The sequence below is a fragment of the Bubalus kerabau genome, chromosome 4, assembly GCF_029407905.1.
Source record: "Bubalus kerabau isolate K-KA32 ecotype Philippines breed swamp buffalo chromosome 4, PCC_UOA_SB_1v2, whole genome shotgun sequence".
Taxonomy (NCBI): domain Eukaryota; kingdom Metazoa; phylum Chordata; class Mammalia; order Artiodactyla; family Bovidae; genus Bubalus; species Bubalus kerabau.
The window spans coordinates 20,255,663-20,274,457 of NC_073627.1; the positions used below are offsets into that span (position 1 = coordinate 20,255,663).

General features: G+C 57.9%; 1 protein-coding gene across 11 annotated transcripts in view; it reads left to right on the forward strand.

Moving 5' to 3' along the window:
• The first annotated feature begins 614 nt into the window (after positions 1–614).
• The window catches only part of HDAC5 (histone deacetylase 5), a 37,285-nt gene continuing 19,104 nt past the window's right edge, over positions 615–18,795 (forward strand). For 3 of the 11 annotated variants that reach the window (XM_055575736.1, XM_055575742.1, XM_055575744.1), the window contains exons 1-3: positions 615–773; positions 6,524–6,734; positions 13,608–13,679. In XM_055575736.1, coding sequence (XP_055431711.1) covers positions 6,713–6,734; positions 13,608–13,679 — 94 coding nt within the window. In that variant the 5' untranslated portion in view covers positions 615–773; positions 6,524–6,712. The other 8 variants (XM_055575741.1, XM_055575743.1, XM_055575737.1 and 5 more) reach the window with 7 other exon arrangements.

Below are 18,795 nucleotides of genomic sequence, written 5' to 3' on the forward strand. Positions count from 1 at the left end.
GTTGTAGACGAGGATGGCACCGAAGCCAGGGACCGAAAGTCTTCCTTTTGAAGGCCTTGGACTGTTACAACCCTGTCCTGGCCTTTCCCAGTCCTTTTTTTTTTTTTTTTGCTTGACACAGATTTAATGTGTGCGGTCGGAGCTGGCGGGTTCGAGGCTTGTCCCAGACACCCACCCCCAGCATGGCCCCCTAGCTGGGGCCTCCAAGGCCCTCCCAGCCCCTAGGACTCCATCCCCAGGTCCCCTCCCCCACCGCGGGAGGGCGTGTTAGGGAGAAGCTTAGGCAGGCAACGATTGCACCATCCATGGTCTGAAAAGGAAGTGGAGGAAGCGCAGGGAGGAAAATCGTGCATCCCAAGGGCCGAGCCCCCAGGAACCAAACCCGTAAGCCCGCAACGCTCCTTCCAACATTGCTCACAGGGCTCGGATCCCTTGCCTTCCTCCCCCTCCCCAGCCCAACCTTTTGCGGGTACTGGCCCTTTAAGAAGCTGTCACGGTGGCGTTGTTGGCCCCGCCCGGCGGGGAGGGCCAAGAAAGAGGGGAGGGGTTGGTGGCGGCTGAAGTGGAGGTGGGGGGGGCCTGGGTCTATTTTTAGCACGGGGCAGGGTCACGTGACGGGAGTGACGTCTCCGAATGTTGTTGTTGGTGGCGGCGGCGAGCGGAGCCGGAGGAGCCGCCGCAAAGATGGAGGAGCCGTCGAGGAGGTGCTGCCGCTGTTGCCGCCGCCGCTGCTGCCGCCGCCGCCCGCGAAGCCGGAGCTCGAGCCGCAGGGGGTGAGCGCGCCGCACCAGCCCCGATCCCATCTCCCCCAGGCTCCCCGGACGCGACACAGCGCCCCCTCCTCCTGCCGTCGCTGCCCGCGGGCTCCCCGAGCGCGCGCCGAGCTCCGCGCCCCTCTTCCTTCCTCCCGGCGCCCGGGTGCCAGGCGGCGCCCCCCGGGAGCATCGCCAGCCCGGGAGCCGGGCCTCGGGGTTACTACCCGCGCCCCTCCCTGCCCCTCCCAGGCAGGGGCGCCTTCCCTACAGGTAAGGGAGGGGCCCGTCTTCCCGCGACCCACACCCCCAAATGGCCGGGAGACCGGCCGGGGCTGTCTGATTTGCCCTCTCCCGGGCGGCGCGCTGTGCGTTGCAGAGCGATTTGAGCCCTGCACCCGAATTCTTTGCAGACCCTTCTTGGACAGCCTTTCTTGGTACTCTGAGGTGAGGGGCGCCCCCACCCCACAGCGCTTCTACCCATACCTCGGAACGCATTCTTGATTTTGTGTCCTTGACTTACATGCCCGAGGAGGGGGCCGGTGGGCCCACCTTATTTCTCTCTCCCATTATTCGCACCCCCTCCCTAGTGAGGCGTTACTGCGTTTGTTCCCACCCTCTTCTCCCGTCTGACACCCTGGAGCCAGAGAGAGAGCTAGGAGATGAAAGCTACCCGCCCCCCCGCCCCACACACACACTTCTTGTCTGGGGTGGATGCCCCCCATTTTTCATCCTGGGTCTGTGTCTCACAGAGGGAGGGGGCGCTGCCCGTGCCTTTTAACTTGGGGGGAGCTGCTTCCTTACCCCACCCTTCTCTGGGGTCCTGGAGGAGATGAGAACTGGCTGGGTAATAAGTAATTAATCTGGGAGGCTAGTTGGTGGGGGAGAAGAGGGGAAGGTGGGAGTGCCGCATTTTGGGGAGGAGGTGACCACCTGATACTCCCCGGTTGGCCTTCTGAGGTGAGGTGTATTCCTAAAGAGGAAGGGTGGCAGCTGCAGCTGCTTTGGGGTGCTCAAGAGACCCACCGCTCTGACAGTGACCACTGTGCTTCTGGGGCCTGGAATTAGCTTCGGCGGTTGGGATAAGTGGGTTTGGTGGTAACTGGGTTCCAGGTCCAACTGGGAGGGAAGGATGGAGTCAGACCATAGGAACAAAAGGAGGCAGGGGATGAGAGATCCAGGAGTCTTAGCCAAAAGGACCCCTGACCAGTCTGCTTTGGAGGACTGGAGCCTGGAGATGGGTCCTGCCTTGGGCCTCTTCAGGTTTAGAGGATGTAGGCAGGAAGGGTCCTCCGTTTGAGTTCTAGGCACCAGAGTTCCTCAGCCTGTGCTGGCTGTTGAGACGCTGGGCTGGGCTGGGCATGGTGGGTGAGCCATGTTGGGGGCTGCCTTCTTTTTCATTTCAGTCTTCCCTCCTTCCTCTTCCTCCTAAACACAAAGCTTGGGGAGCTCTTGGTTTGCCTTCTGCCCCTTCTCTTGAAACCTCCCTTTGCTCTTCTCCCCTTGGACTTGCTTGTGGGCTGTGTCCAGACAAGGCAGGCGGGGGTCTCTGAGTTAGAGGACTGGGTCCCCAGCATCTCCACTCTATCCTGGGAAGGTATGCTTGTGCGGGGCCGGAGAGCAGATACAGGGTGCAGTTTACTTGGGGGCAAGGATGGAGGACACATTAGCTTTGTGCCAGCCTCCCCTTCCCAGTATACCCTCCTCTGTGGCTGGATGGAGTAACGGGGTGGGGGTGGGGGGGTGGCTGGCAGTATCACATGCCCCACCCACTCTAAGTAGCTGCAGAGACAAAGGTTTGCTTTCCCTTCCCTAGGGGTAGCATGTTAGCTGTGTGTTTAGAAATGGGGCCTGGGGATGTTGCCGGGGGCGGGGGGGGGGGCACGGGTAGTTTGTGTTTCTGCAGGGGGGAGGGGGGCAACAGCTATAGGAGCTGGGGGGAGTGCAGTTGGTGCTGAAGTACCAGCTGCTCTTTAATAATTAATTCTTCCTACTCACATCCCTTTGAGGAGGGATGTCTGGAACACGGCATCAGGCTCAGCCAGCCTGCTAGAGGACGCACTCCTCTTGGTGGGGGGTGGGGGGGGAGACGGCTAGGGGGGGCGGTTCTTGGCGTTTTTGGAGCACTGTCGCTTGCTCATGAATGAAAACCTGATGCAGCCCGTGAGGGGGCCTATTGTAGCCGACTTTGGCTAATTAAACTTTCTCTGCCTTTCTTCTCCCCCACCCCACCTCACCCCAGCCCCAGCCCCAGCCCTTTCTTGAATGGGGACCCTGTCTGGTACTGCTGGTGAGGGGGTATCCTTCTGCCTGAGGTTTTAGGGCAAACAGACCCGGTCTTCTGCCCTCTGCCTCATCCCTCCCTCCCCTCTCACCACCCCCCCTCTTTTTTTTCTAGAAATAGCAGCCTCCCTCCATCTGGCTTGTGCAGATGCCTGGAGCTGCGTCTGAGCAGACAAACAGAAATGGGCCGATTGCAAAAATGAATTTGTCAGCCTGGTGCCTTTTTTCCTCCCCTGTCGCCCTCCCCCCTCCCTTAGTTTGGGCCCTGACATCCAAGTCAGCCACCCCTCCTGGCTCTGATCAGCCTCCAGGCTTCTGGTGGGCCAGCTTGTGGGAAGGCTCCAGGCTGGAGAAAGTGATCAACCAGGGCCCTGGTCAGGAGGGGTCAAGATGAGAGTTCCTTTGTGCCTTAGGATGGGATGTTTGGGCTCCTGGCTTTCTGATGAAGACTTTGGGGGCACATCTCAGACTGGGAGTAGTCTCACAGGATTTGGCCTGGACAGCTCACCTGGGAGGGGAGGGGGTCCCTGGCCAGCCTCAGTGCTCAGGACTTGGGCTTGTCTTGAGCAGGGCTGGAGCTGGTGTGTTGGGAGAGGGAACTGCCTTGTGGTGGTGGAGTTCAGGTTCCTTGAGGGATGAGATACCTGTGGGGCCACATTGTGAACTTGGGGCTTTTGAGGCAGCGCATCCTTGCCTGTCCCTCACTTGTCTGCCCTTCTCCTCCCACCCTCCACCGGAGATTGTATTGCCTCTGAGTGGAGTGGGGCATATCACCCTAGGGTGTTTTGCCCTTCCTCCCCCGGCTTAGCCATGAACTTGTAGGGTGAGATGCAGCTGGTTTTCTGCCGCCCTGGCTGGAGGTGGGAGGTGGGTTTGGATCCTGGAGTGGGACAGAGGTCGGACTGGAAGACAAGAGTTCTCAGGGGGCGCGGACAGGACCCTGGGGTCTGCCTGCTTGTGATGTCATGGAAGCCAGGCTGCTCACTGCTCCCGTGCAGGGAGCCACGGAGCTCTTGGTCCCCAACTGCCCCCCGCCCCCGACCTTCCTATATCAGTGGTCAGCAGTGAGTTTCTCTGGCTGAGGAGGGACCAGACAGCTCAGGTTTTCACCATTAAGCTCCCCTTTTCCCCCTTCAGCCCTTCCCCCCACCCCCAGTCAAATATCTATGCCTGTCCCCATGAACGATCAAAGTGAACGCTGCTTTGTTTCCCAGGGAGGCTTCCTGGGAGTGTTGGCAGACACTCTTTGCAGGTGGACGGGGGCCCAGGGGTCCTGTTACATGCGGTAGGGTGGGCCGGAGTGCAGCCTTTCAGAGCCCAGAGCCTCCTGGGAGTTCTGGGAGCCCCTCCCTTCCTCTTCTCTCCAGGGGTTGAGGACTGATGGGGGCTCAGGGCGGATCTTAACCTAGTTTTTGGCGAGTGGAGACCCTGCCGCTCCTGAGAGCCCTGTTGTGGAGGTTCCTTTCACTGAGGAGATGGGCTGGGTCACTCGGGCTGCTGGGAATCGTGGGAAATTCTGAACCTGTGTTCCCCAGCCCACGGGAAAGGGTGTGAGCAGGACCGGGCGCCAGCCCCGGGGTGGGCATGGGCTGAGCTGTCTGCCCACACGGGCCCTGCCAGGGCACCAACAGCCCCACCTGCTGCATTCCTGAGCTTGGCCCCAACCCTGCACAGCCTCTTCTGACCTTGCCCTACACCTGTGCCTGCTGGGAGCCATTCAGCCCCTTCTCTCGGCCTACTCCCATCTCCCAATCTGAGCGCACCTTTCCCTGGCTACCGAGTCAGGGATTGGTTGGCTTTGTGACCTTTGTTTTGGTTAAGCCTGTGCCCCCTCCTGTTGCCCTTTCCATCGTGACATTGTCCGGGCACAAGACAGAGTAGAATGCCAGCTGGGGAAGGCTGGGCTCCTGAGATTCACCAAGTCAGCTTTGTCGATGGGCCCCTTCCTGTTGGGATTGTGGTCCCCACTCCGAACCTCCTGCCAGAGCCTGCCTTCGTTTCCCCTGCAGGGGCTGTTCCAGGCGTTAGATGTAGAGAGGTCTGTGTGACTCTAGTGCTGGAGGGTGGGCTACCTTGACTTCCTGCTTCTTCCTATGAGGCTGGGCTGGCGAAGGGGAAGGAGAGGCCTGGTGGGTTCTCAACAGTCCCTTGGCCAGTCCCAGGGGGCAGTAGAAGACTTGAGATCTTCCTAGTATATGTGCAGTATACCTGTGTGTGTGTCAATGTTTGTGTTCTTGTATCTCTGCCATGGCTGAGTCCTGGGCTCCTCGGCCCTGTATGGACCTCATGCCTGGCCATCCTTGATGAGAATGCAAAGTTTACCAAGAATTAATCCGGACAGGAGGTAGGCTGTCCAGGGGCAGAAATGACTGCCTCTTCCTAGTTTTGGGAACAGAGTTAGGGTTTAAAACTTGGCCCCTGCCTATTGCTTCCTGTTCCCTCCATTTCACTAGGTGTTGGAAGGCCTGCTTTCGTTTGGAAAAAAATGAATGAGATCATGTCTAGGGTGGATCATGAACTCTTTAGGGATGGGCCCAGGTGGGTGCGTGTATAGTGTCTGAGGCTTGAGGGCTAGCTGTGGGGCTAGAGGGTGTTGGGGAGTTGGAGGAGTGGAGACAGTTGGCAGACACATGGTTCTGTAATACTGGGACATCCTCTCTTACTCTACTGGCCTCAGCAGGCCTGTTGCTGGGTCTCTTGGTGTCTTTGTACAAACTGGAAAACAGCATCCCTTATTCTGGGTGGATTCAGCCTGTGTAGCTTGGCAGGCAGAACAGAGGCTGGATTTCAGACCTCCTTGCGTGGGGCACAACCTATACAACACATGCAAGGCCCTGGGTGTGGGCCTTGGACCCCTAGTCCAGAGGGCACTGGATGTGGGATGAATGCGTCCGTCTTTCGAAACTCTTAGAAACAGCATGGTTAATGGGTAGAGAAAGAGCAGTTGTTGCCCTCTTTCTCTGAGGGCAACCTGTTGTTGAATGGGGGAGACCAAGACAGAAAGAAGCACGTGGCGTTTTCAGGGTTGGGTGACGTCAAGGTCCGGGAGTAGGGAGAAGATGAGCACCAAGCTCAGGCTGTGGGGCTGGAGGACCAGTCTCGCCCTTAAGTTCTTTGAGGGGCTCCAGATCAGCCCTGCGTCTCTCCACTGCCCTGGGCAAAGTTCAGAAGCCTTCCTGCACTTTTACCTTCGCGCATACCCTATCCCGCATTGGGCACCCTTGGGAGTCTCCAAGGTCTCCCCACCGACAGTGGACATGGTCACCTGAAAGGGAGTTTGGATGTGGTTACCGTAGCCATTTCCCTTCCTGTGAGAGCCGGCAGCCTCACCAGTTAGAAAGAGAAGAAACTAGGTCTGGTCCAGTGCTGTGCTGCTGGGCAGGTAGCCCTCCCTCTGTTCCCTAGGTGTAAGTGACAAGCTCCAAGGTCTCCCTCCACCCTCAGGTTCCTGAGTTGGGGCCCGCTAACCCTGCTCCATCTCTCCCCAGGAATGCCGTTCTGAATGCCTGACTGCCTCGCCCCGAAGGATGGCCTCGGATGGGCGTTAGAGGCACAGCGGCCCCGGGCTCCTGTCCCGTCCGTCTGTCTGTTATCGTCTGTCTCTCTTGACATCACCGCAGCTCCACCCCCTCCCGTCCCAGCCCCCAACGCCAGCTTCCTGCAGGCCCAGAGCCGGCATGAACTCTCCCACCGAGTCGGGTAAGAGTTGGGAGGCTGGAGAAGGCACCTGGGGTGGCTTTGGATGTAATGGGCTGTATGGGTATATATCCACCCCAGACCAGCTGATCTTCAGGGTCTGAGCCATAAGGGAATGAGGGGTCAGCAGTGGAGAAGCATAGTGAGAAAAGGACAGAGGCAAGCCTGAAGTGATTGACTAAGGGGTAGACCTGAAGTTGATGGGTCGATGGTCCAGCCTAGCCCTGGGAGGGCATGGGTCCAACTGTGATCCCAGGCTGGCCCTCTTGACTCAGGGGCTTTCAATTCCATGCCACCCTGCCCCTGTTCACCAAGACAGGCAGGGGTAAGGGGACTGTGTGCCCCTGAACCCCTCTGGGAGGTCTGGGGATAATGTTGGAAGAAGTTCCCTCTGATAGCTGAATGCCCAGCTTCCTTGTCGTGGTGGTGTCCTTTCTTCTTGCTGAAGTTCCATACTTTTTTCCATACTCTGTGTTCCATACTCTTTTTCTTGGTGGAGGTTTGCAAGGCCTCCAGCCTTAGCCTGTGCTGGGATGAGTGGTTTTGGGGTGAGGAGTGGGCAGTGACACGTTGGCAGAGGAGACTTGGCTCTCTTCTTTGAGTCCAGGTAGACATGCCCTGGACAGGGGAGATTCTTAATTTGGGGTCTCCAACTCGGAGATTTCTTATTCCCCTCTGCTCCTAGGAGCCTGCCTAGTGCTGCCAGAAATAGTCTGTGGGTGGGACTCCAGGCAGCTCTGTGCACGGGTGAGTCTGGATGGCTGCCCATGTGGTTGTGTCCAAGCAGCCTGAGCTGGACCCTCAGGGGTTTCACAGGGGGGTCATGGGTCAGTGTGGTCAGAGTAATAACTGCTTTCCCTCCTTGGCTGTCTCCTTCGGCACAGACTTAAAAGGGTCAGAGTCCATCTTGCTCAACTTTAACCACCACCCCCCCACCACCCCCCAAGTCCTTCCTATTACTTACATCTTTTTCTACAGGGGTGGGAGATACCTTTCATTCTTTTAGAGACAGGGAAACTAGGGCCTGGAGACTGAAACCAGTTAGCAGGACGGTGCAAAGCAGGATCAGGGAGGAGTCGAGGCCCATCTCATTCCCTGTCATCATCACTGTGTTCGATCTGGTGGCTTCCTGTCGTGAGGACCGCGTGCTGGTGACGTGTGGCCCTGACCACAGTCCTAGGGCTTCCAATAGATTCAGGGAAGCCAGAAGCTGGTGGGATTGGTTGGCTTTGTGACTTTTGTTTTGGTTAAGTCTGTGCCCCCTCCTGTTGCCCTTTCTATCGTGACATCGTCTGGGCACACGACAGAGTAGAATGCCAGCTGGGGAAGGCTGGGCTCCTGAGATTCACCAAGTCAGCTTTGTTGATGGGCCCCCTCCTGCTGGGATTGTGGTCCCCCCTCTGAACCTCCTGCTAATGCCTGCCTTCGTTTCCCCTGCAGGGGCTGTGCCAGGCGTTAGATGTAGAGAGGTCTGTGTGACTCTAGTGCTGGAGGGTGGGCTACTCTGACTTCCTGCTTCCTCCTATGAGGCTGGGCTGGCGAAGGGGAAGGAGAGGCCTGGTGGGTTCTCAACAGTCCCTTGGCCATCTCAGCTGGATGCTGCCCCTCGCAGGGTTGGTTGTGCCTAACAAGAGTGCCAACTGAGCTACAACACTGACCTGTTTGGGAGCCATATCTAGGCACACCAGGCCTGGGGTCTAACCGTTGGCCAGGGGAACGGGAGCTGGCCAGAGGCATCTGCTGGTGGCTCCAAAAGGACATTTTCCAGCTTTGGGATTTTAGTGCCTTACGGTGAAAGGCTAAGACGATCAACCTCGGCTGGATCAGGTCAGAGGGTTGTCTTTCTAGATGCAGGTGGGCTGAATCTTCCATGTAGCCTTTTTGTCCCAGAGCTGGCAGGGGCTTGAGGGGTCCATCAACCTTGAGCCTGGCCGGGAGGGGCCCATCGAATTGGCCGCGCCTCCTGGCTGGCTTTCTCGCTCCCCCCAGCAGGGGGAGATGCCGTCTGCTTGTGTTCAGCAAGGAAGAAGAAGGACAGGGGGCCAGAGATTGGAAAGCTGGTTTTAGGACTGTTGCCAGGCTCAGACTGGGATCATTCTTCAGGGGCAGCGTCCCGAGGCCCTTCCTACTGAGTTTTTCCAGGGCTCCAGGCCTCCTCTCCCCAATGTGGAGTTCTAAATGCTCTGACTGGGGGAGTGGGCCAACTTCTGCACAGCCTCCCCCATCGAGGGGCCCAACATCTGCCATTCCCAGAGCGAAGGGTGTCATCTGGGCTGAGGCTGCGGGTGCTGGGCACCTGGCAAAAGCCTGGAAACTGCTTGCCTGAACTCCACGCAAGTCCAATGAAACCACGAGTTGTAGTTGGTGTCCCTCGCAGGGAGCTTAGGAAGAGCATGAAGCCACAGGCCTGGGGCTAAAAGTGGGGATGAGGAGAGTGGTTAGTCCCCCAGGTCTCTGAGCACCCCACCCCCACCCTCTCCCAAGTCCCTGAAGACTCACCCCTCTCTTCCTCAGGACTCAGAAGGGCAGGCCTGGGTGAGGGGCAGTTTCCCTCCTTTTGTCTCAGGGCAGGATCTTTCCTGTTTGGAAAAGAAAAATAGGAGATGATCCATCCCTGCCCTCACAGCGGACAAGTTAGTGAGAAAGCGTCTTTCGGGTGAGGGGTGACAGGTGGAGATCTCGAGAAATTTACTTCTGGGGCTCCCCAGTCTTCCCCGGGGAGTGGGAGCTGATCCACTTCCCTCTGGGCTGGGCCAGATGCCAGCATCTAACCTGATTTGCCTCTTTTGCAGTCCTGGGAGGACAAGCAGAGGCCATTGATGGGGCTGCCCGCTTCCCTGAGGAGGCTGCTCCCTGGTATCTGGCTTCTCTTTAGGCACCGGGAGGCTTGAGGACTGAGGCTTCATTTTCATTCCTGCTCCCATCAGTGGATGTGAAGGACTGACAGGATGTGCCCCCTGCCAGCCTGGAGGAGCTATCCTGGGGCCTGGGCCCACTCTGGTCCCTCACCGCCCTGTCCTCCGTGCTGTGGCCAAGAGGCGTGGGCACTGGGAAGGCCTGCCTCTTGAGCCAGTCTAGATGGCTACAGGGCCCCAGGAGGCGGCGGCCAGGTTCCTTAGCCCTAGCGTGGGAGGGAGACAAGCTTCATGACAATACCTGCCTGCCCAGAACCTCCCAGCTCGCTGCACACTTTCTCTCCTTCCCTTTCCCGGCTGCCCCCTCCTTTCTGGGTGACCAGAGAAACTGGGGCATAGGCGTGGGGTGGAGCCAGGAACCTCGGCGTCCTGCCTCCCAGCCTCAGGCTCAGCCTCTGCCTCTGTGCCGCCGGGGAAGGAAGAGAAAGTGGGTCAGAGGCATCATGAGGCAGGGGTCTGGGAAGTGGACTCTGGTGTCCCTTCTCCACTTTGATGCCCCCTGGCATGCCTCTGAACTCACTGTAGATTGAGATCAGCGCCATCCTCCCCTGTCCCACCATTCCAAAGGGATTGAAGGCTTAGCATGGAATAGTCGGAGGAGGCAGGGTCAACCCTGAGGGGATGTGGAAGATGCCACAGTAGGTGTTCACATTTTTTCTGGGCTGGGTCTCAAATTAGAGGGTTTAGCCAGCACCCAGCATGGGACCTGGCATATGGCGGCTCCCGGGCCATGCTGACAGGCTCCAGCATGACTGACTCCGAGGACAGGAGAGAACTGGAGGGCAGGCAGGCCTGCCTCCAGGGCCCCATGGCAGCTTGCACCCTGCACTCCCCCCCCAGCCCTCGGCTTTTATACTCTGTACAAAGCAGATTTCACTTTCTTCCTTACAGTCAGGGCCCCACCCCGGCCTTTGGGCCCGAAGATGGGAGCCTTCGCAAGCTCAAGGAACCACTTTAGGTCCTCCTTCTCCACATTTAAAGGGTTAGGAGGCCTGAGCCCAGCCTCCAAGGGAGGGAGGGAGGGAGCAAATGAGGTCATGGTGGCTCTGGAGGGGATGGTGCCTGCTTTTCCTGAGGCTACTGTGACCCGTTCTTGGTGGGTGCTCTGTAAGATCGGTGGGGTGACACATGCATGGGAGAGCTGGGGAGGGGGCATGGAAAAGAGACATGAACCCCGAGGAGAGGAGCTATAAAGCAGGAAGGATTGAGGTTAGACGTTAGGAAGATGTTGCATCACTTGAACCTCAGAAGAAGAAAAACGAAACTTGTCCCCATCCCAGGCCTCCTCTCTTATTGCCCTGAAGGATTCTGGGAACTATGCTGAGGATCATCTGGCTGTGTCTGACACTTTACTTCCCACTTCAAGCTGTTGCTGAAAGTCGTAGCAGTGCTGGGAACTGCCCTGAAACCCTGGCTCTGGCCACCTCTGGGTGCCCAGCCTCCCAGGGGCTCCCAGCTTCCCTAAACAGGGAGCTGTGTTTCCTTAGGGTTCTGACTGCTCCACGTTCCGGGGGCCCTGCCTTTTGAGTCATTGTAACTGATGATTTCCTCTCTTCCAGAACAGGGTTCCCCTACCATACTCTCCTGCGCCTGGGGCAGGCAGAGAGAGAGCCAGGACAGGGCTAGCCAGCCCTTCTGGTTGCTTTCAGCGTGGGTGGGTGGAGTCTTGGCTGGGATGGGCTGCTGCCCCCAGCTTTCTGGGCTCCATCGAGACTGCTGCCTGTCACCCTGCTGAGGAGACCTTGACCTTCCCTCCCCTTGCTCTCTGGGGATCCTGGTTGGCCAGGATGAGTTTGGGGTGCATTGTGCCGAACGGAGTCCCCAGACCTACTCTGAAGTGTCCACCAACTCCAGACCCCTGTGGGGAACACTGCTCCATCACCAGTTTTCTGGAGTCTGTCCTGACTAAGAAGCTGAGGCTCAGAGCTTTCTTTAGCTCCTGTTAACCTCCAGCTTCCCTCATACCCATCTTACTTGCCAGTCTAGCACCTGGGACAGCCCACCTCTGCCCCTTCCCCATCCATGTGATCTCTCCACCTGAGGGCAGGAGGCCCCTTTGCTCTCCCCAGCTGGCAGGAGCCACATCTCTCGTGTCCTTGGTTGGCCAGCTCCTCCTGGGCTCCCGACGGGAGGGTGAGGTCATCCAGTCCAGGGAGAGGACAGGTGTCCCTGGCTCCATGCCTAGAGTTGGGGGCAAGGAGGGGCCAGGAGGGGGCTCCAAAATAGCAGCTGTGACATCAGGAAGGGGGAGGGGGACACAGACCCAGGAATAACCAGGCTATTAAAAGGCTCCAGTGAGGTCAGGGGGCCAAGTGGGATCTCTGTATCAGTGGGAGGCACAACCTCAGGAGAAGGGATGGGCCAGGAGTGGGAAACGTAGGTGGGGGTATCACCGGTCCTCATGGCACACCAGTCTTAGGTCCCAGCAGGGCCTCAGGAGCGGGCCCTGCTCTGCCAGGCCTGAGGCTGATGGGGAAGGGCTGGATGCTGGCAGCCCCTCAACTCTTCTTACAGGGGCTGCAACCCCAGGTCTCCGCCTACCTGGGTCCCGGGGAGGGGGGGGGGTGGTCATTATACCTGTTATGGGAAACCCTGGGGCAGTTTCATGTGCCTCCTGTGCAGGAAGCAGGGGCTGTGGTGGTTAGAGCTCAGACATGAACTTCAGATGTCCCAGCCCTACCATTCAAGCGGCTGTATGACCTGAGTGACTTCATCTCTCTGTGCTTCTGTTTCCCCGTCTGCACCTCTCTCCCGAGGTCATAGTGCAGAATAAACGAAGTGATCTTAGTGCTACTTAGCATTGCACTCACCGCGGGAAGAGCTACCTGTGGTCTGAGCACAGGCAGGTGCTCCCAGATTCCCTTCTCTGGGTGGAGTGAGGCCTGTCCCAGAAGGGTCTCACTGCCCCCTGGAAGGAAGCTGAGCAGCCTCTGGAAGTGACACCCCAATAGGTAGGAGGGAGCCACTACTTAGCTGCTGCTCAGGGATCTCCCTGCTGGTCGAGGGGGGCGGGGAGGCACCTCCCAGGTCTGAAAGAGGGCAGAAGGTAAATCAGCTCCCATTGGCTGTTAGGACTACCGGGAAGATGCACGATTTGGCCTGGTGGCCCTGTCTGCCCACCTGTCCCAGACCCTTTCAGTTGCTTTATCTGCTCTGGATGGTGCGAGGGAACATAGAGGACGGAGTCGGGCTTTTGGGGATCTAGCCCCTTGTCTGCCAAAAGCAATCCCAGAGCTGCTCCCAGATGTGTGGCTATTCCAGCCCGAGCCTGCCCCAGCGCAGCCTCTGGCCACCCGGCTCTGTGGCCTTGGCCCTGAGTGCAGGCTCTTCCCGGTTCCCATCCCCCTCCCTGGCGCTTCCTCCTGGGGTGGAACGCGCCTCCCCCTCCCCCCCGCCATGGGGCCTCCGCCAGGCCCGGGCTCCTGGCAGCCGGCCGGCGGCTCCCTGAGCATGCTCCACCTATTTATAGACAGGGCCCTCCCCCAACTGCTATTTCAGTCTCCTGCCAGCTGCCGGCGGCTCATTCGGGAAGGAGGAGCAGGGAGCCGGGCCCAGAGCTGTCACCCAGGGCTGGGAGGGAACACAGAGAGCCCGCCTGCCTGCCCAGCTTCCCTTCCTGTCCCCTGAGTGCTCAGCCAGACCCCGCTCCTGGGACCTCTGGAGAGGCCAGTGGTCGGATGCCCCTCTAGAGGGGCGCTGGGCCCGTAGCTCTGGGGCTCTTGGCTCCTCCTGCCGCCAGAAGTGCCCAGGCCGGATGAAGCACCTCCCCATCGTGCTGGTCCCAGCAGCTGTGGCCTGAGGGAGCCCCCGAGCAGCCTCGAGGGCCCCACCCGACCACCTTCCCTGGGGCTGACTCCCCGCCTCGGGCGGCCCCTCCCGGGCATGCTGCTAGTGCCCAAGGCTCAGGGGCTGGTGGAGATGCTGCAGACCATCTATGAAACGGAATCCTGTTTCTCAGCAGATGGGATGCCAGGCCGGGAACCAGCCTTGGAAATCCTGCCCCGGACCCCTCTGCACAGCATCCCCGTGACAGGTAAGTGCCTCCGTGTCCCCGCCTGCCCTCTGCCATTGGGCATCCTCGTTTCTGCGGCTGAGCGTCTGGCTCCAGGTCTCACCCAGCTGGGGTCCTGCCTAGATCTTTCTAGAGGTCTTTGTTGAGAATATGTGCAGTCATGGGAGGTGTGCTCTCTGAGGTGGGCTTCCCTGCTCTCCCAGACCTGCCCTCCCACCACGCCCTCCAGCTGCACTGCGCAGCATCTCTTTGGCCGCTGGCAGGGTCGGCATCCACTGCTGGGGGCTGTGGATTACTAGACGGTCCTGGCCTAGTTGGCACCGTGGTCAAGAGGGGAGAAAGTGGGTCAGTGACCTGCCTCCAGGCCGTCCGCTTCCCAGGTCTGGACAAGAGAAGAAACTAGAGCCGGAGTGTCCATAAGAATAAAGACTTCCCCCCGCCACCCCGCCGGCTCCTCTGGTGTGTTCTTGAGGTCAGAGGGTCCATTGCAGTGATTTCTGCCAGTCCATAGGTAAGAGTATCCTGGGAATCAGACACCTAGGGAGGAGGCTTGTCCAGTCTGGTTGAGGAGGAGGAGTCTGGTCGAATTAGGCAGAGGCTGGCAACTGAGATGTTGGGGGCCTTAGCTCCCTTGACCACCCCTGCCCCCATATCTCTGCTTCCCCCAGGCCTTGGTTTATTGTCAACACATGAGGATGAAGGAATGTTACTCAGGCTCACAGGGCTTGAGGACTCCCTAACCCTGCCCCCTTCTCAGCAGGGACTCTTGGCTGGGGGTGGGATCCCCCAGGGCTGAGCCACTCCCTCTCTCCCTCCCAGGAACCTGTTGGCAGCATCAGGCCTTCCTGGCACAGCCTCCCCACCAGGCCGGCACCACCAGATGCTTCCTTTAGGGAGGGGCCTGCTGGACCCATGCCTGCTTGGCCCCTCCTGGCAGTGGCTTGGCACTTGGGTGTGGGTGTCTGTGTGTGTATGTACGGGGAGTCTTTGCCTCTGGGTAGGTGGGTGTGGGTCCCAGGCTTTGGATTGGAAGGTGGGAGCCATGTGCCTGCAGAGGCACCCGTGATTTGGCTCTAAGCTGTCCAGGGATAAGGTTGCAGCTGGACTGAGATGTGTCAGAGGATGAAGGTTTGGGGAAGATTGGAAAACCCTTCAAACAAGGCCAGCTATCTGCCTGGGCAGGGATGCCCATGCGGTCTCCTGAGGTCGTGGCATAACCCTGGGGACCAGCCCTGAGGATGCCTGCTGTGCAGGCCTCTGGGATGGGACTGGAACCCTAGGGCCAGCGGTGCAGAGTCTGCATAGTCCTCTGGGAAGGGTGTAAACACAGGGGGCCAGTCTAGCCCTGGTCCAGTCGAGCCCACAGCTCTAGCTGAAGACCCTATCTGCTGACTTCTGCCTTGAACCCCCTGGGAGTCAAGGTGGTCTCTTGAAGAGCAAAGGGATGACTGTGCAGAGCATCTCTGCTTGGGGGAGCCACTCTACCCCATTTGGCAAATGCTGTATCAGTCCACCCATCCTGCCCTGTCCCCACTGTTCTTGCCTTCCAGAAGCAGTTGGCCGTTGGCCTGAAGTTTCCTCCTCAGCATGTCCTCTCTTCTTTCAAGTTGGACCCCAGAATCTTTGCAGGCTGGATCCCTGCTGCCCCCATCCCTTTCCTAAAGGCTCCCCATCTCTACATAGACCCCTGCTGGCCCCCGCAGCCAGCCCGGCTCTCTAGATCCCTGTGGGCCCCCCCACCCCCCACCGAAACCGACACACGCGCACTGCCTAACCTTCTGAGCGGTGGCGTGGTCCATGCTGGCAGGAGGGAGGCGTGAGTCACCTCAGCGGCTCGGGGAGAGGGCTAAGAATGTTCCCCCTGTGCAGCTCTGATGCTGTGTCTGTGACGCGGCTGGGGACAGATATAGGCCTGGATCTCGGCTGCCTTGTTTTTTTTTTGGACTCTGGAATGTAAATAGATGTTTCAAATAGAAACGCTTTAACCTTTGGGTTAAAAAAAAAATCCACCCTGGATAAACACAGCCATGAGGGCCAGGCAGCCTGGTGTTCCCCCCTACTATCCCCTGCTCCCGCCCCACCCCATTCCCCGCCCCACCCCCTCTCCTCATCTCTTGATCAGTCTCCAGACAGGATGCAAAAGCCTGTGGCTAAAAAGGCAGGTGTCCAGGAGCACTTTGTGGGTAGTGTGTGTCGCCAGGCCTCCCCAACCCTAGGGTTTGAGGAAGGGGAGCTTTCCAGGGTGGGTGTCTGCCCTGAGCTCTTTGCCCACTCCAGCAGCAAGTCTTTGGAACCCTATTTGAGGGGTATCCTTGGCTCTCTGGACTGTGTTGTGCAGTCTTAGCACAGTGCCTGGAACATGGATGAATGAATGTTGCTTGAGGGGGCTGGCATCCGGGGTTGGTTGACAACAGGATCCTTGGACTCTATTCTCAGGCTTGGCCCTCTGGGTGAATAGACAGATATGGTAAGTTGCCCCAGTGGGTGAGCCAGAGTCCTGGCAGGCGAGCCCACGAAGGATGCCGGGTGCTCTCCACTATTCCTGTTGAAGGAGGGGGACAAACCACAGCTTCTTCTAGTGCTGTCAGGGCTTCCCTGATGGATGGGGTCTCTGCCTTGGCTCCCCCTGCAGCCCACAATGGGCACCCTTCTCATCCAGGCTTGGTCTCGGCTCAGGATACCCAGGAGTTTGAACTCTGGGTGTGGGATTCCCAGGGACGTGGTGCTGGGGGTTCCCCTGCCTCCATTCTGTTGGGCCTTGGGTTTCCCTCTGGCCTGGATTGGGCAGAGCTGCTGCTTGGGCAATGTGCAGGATGTTAAAAGCAGGCATGGAGGAGGAGTTCTCTTTCCCTAGTGAGGGAGGGTGTGAATTCCGCTTATGCCGGGAAGGAATGCTGTGGATGTTAGGAAGTACCGTGGGGTTTGTGTTTGGTATTGGGGTTTCCCCTAGATATTCTTTTTTTTTTTTAATTTATTTATCTGTTTGACTGTACCAGGTCTTAGGGCATGTGAACTCTTAGTTGCAGCATTCCTAACCAGGGATGGAACCCAGGTTCCCTGCATTGGGAGCTCGGATGCTTAGCTACTGGACCACCCCCAGATAGTCCTCTCCCCTGGACATTCTTGTTCACATTCTTCATACCATTCCAAGTTTGGCTATGTAGGTGGGTATGTAGGTGTCAGGGTGTGGGACGATGGAAAGGGTGAAACTAGGTGGGAAGGAAATTAATATTATAATGTACTAAATGATGGGTATCGGTGCTTTCCTTACCTGTTTCCTTTGGAAAGGTATTAATAGTTATGTTTTACAGTTGAGAAAGATCTGAAAGGTTGTGGAACTTGCCAAAGGTCACAGAGTAAATGACTTTGGGCTTTGGACTCGGGTTTTTGTGTAGGGCCACCGCTAACCTACACAAGAGCTTCCCTGTGCAAATTTTTAAAAGGCAGCCTTTCTTCCAGGTGGCTATATACTCATACCAGAGTGGATCGCTTAGCATGCTTGGAGCACGCTCTAGATTTTAGCCCCCAACTTGACCGTTCAGTCGGGGGCCCTTGTACAGTCACAGCCTGAACCACCGGACGTGGTGTGCCTGTCTTTGTGCTCCCAAAGTTTGTGCTCCTCGACAAGAGAGACCAGTCTGGCCTTGCGGACTCCTGAGGTTTCCGAGAGGAGACTCTTTTCTCTAAATCCTGGGGGCCACTGGATCAGCTCTTTTCCTCCGTGTAAGGATTTCGACCCAAGGGAGAGAAGCGGGCTCAGGAACAAAGTTGAACACCCTGTCATCCCATTCAGACAGTCTCCCCTGCCCCCATCCCCTCCTACCTCATCCTCTCCTCTTATTTTTGAGACCCTCAGCTGTCCCTTCCCTGCCGCACAGCTGCCAGACAGGAAATCAAATTAACTGTGTCCAGGCACACAGCTGTAACACCTGTCAGGTTGGCAGCAGAAATGAGTGTCGCCAGCCGGGGGACACTGTGAGAAAGTACTTCTCAAACTTCCAGCCACAGAATTACCAAGTGGATATGTTAGGATGCAGATTTCCAAACTACTGCTCCCCTCAACCCTAAGTTTCAGATTCCACAGGGCGGCCCCAGAACCAGCATTTTAAACACATCTCAGATGATTCCGATGTGAGTAGGTAGGCTCAGGCCATGCTTGGTGTAAGGGCTTTGTGGACAGGGGTCCCGTGGACAGGGGTTGTGGGGCCTAGCAGCCTGCCAGTGGGTGTCACCTGTCTCCCTAGAAGGCCTGGGTGAGCTTTGGGACTCTTGGGAGAAGGGCTTACAACAGAGGGATGGAGGCCTTTCCCCTGGTCAGAGTCAAATCCAGCCCCCAGCAGCCTGGCAATCTTGAGACGGAGGGCATCTTGAGACCCTGGGGAGCAGGTGTCTAAATGCCAGCGGGGTTGGGGATTAGGACAAGTGGCCAGGGACACAGGGCCCAGGGCTCAGGGCTGGGCTGTGCTTGTGGAGGAGAGACAGAGCTCCTGCCCTGGGGCCCCTGCTGTCCATCCCAGGTGTGGAGCAAGCAGTCCCAGCAACAGCTGCAGACTCTGAATGTCTTTAGTGTGCCTTTTAATTGCCTCTAGTATAGTGCCCGAGTGGTTCCTGAAAATGGCTGGGCTGAGAGAAGTGAATCTACTTCTTCAGAGAGCAGCCCAAGACCAGTGACTCCTTCCGTCTTCACTAGCGAGAGATGATTTGTGCCTTCCACCAGGGCCCTAGTCAATCCTAAAGGAAATCAACCCTGAATATTCACTGGAAGGACTGATGCTGAAGCTCCAATACTTTGGCCACCTGATGGGAAGAGCCGACTCATTGGAAAAGTCCCTGATGCCGGGAAAGATGGAGGGCAGGAGGAGAAGAGGGTGACAGAGGATGAGATGATTGGATGGCATCATGGACTCAATGGACATGAGTTTGAGCAAACTCCGGGAGATAGTGAAGGACAAGAAAGCCTAACATGCTGCAGTCCATGGGGTTGCAAAAGTCGGCCACGACTGAGCGACTGAACAATAACAACATCCAGGGCTCTGCATCCCTTATGCTTAAGACTTTGCTGCCCTTGAGAGGCACAGTCTACCTCCAGGTTTCTGGGATTCTTTTCACTTGGTCCCCTTTTCCCTTGCACTCCTGG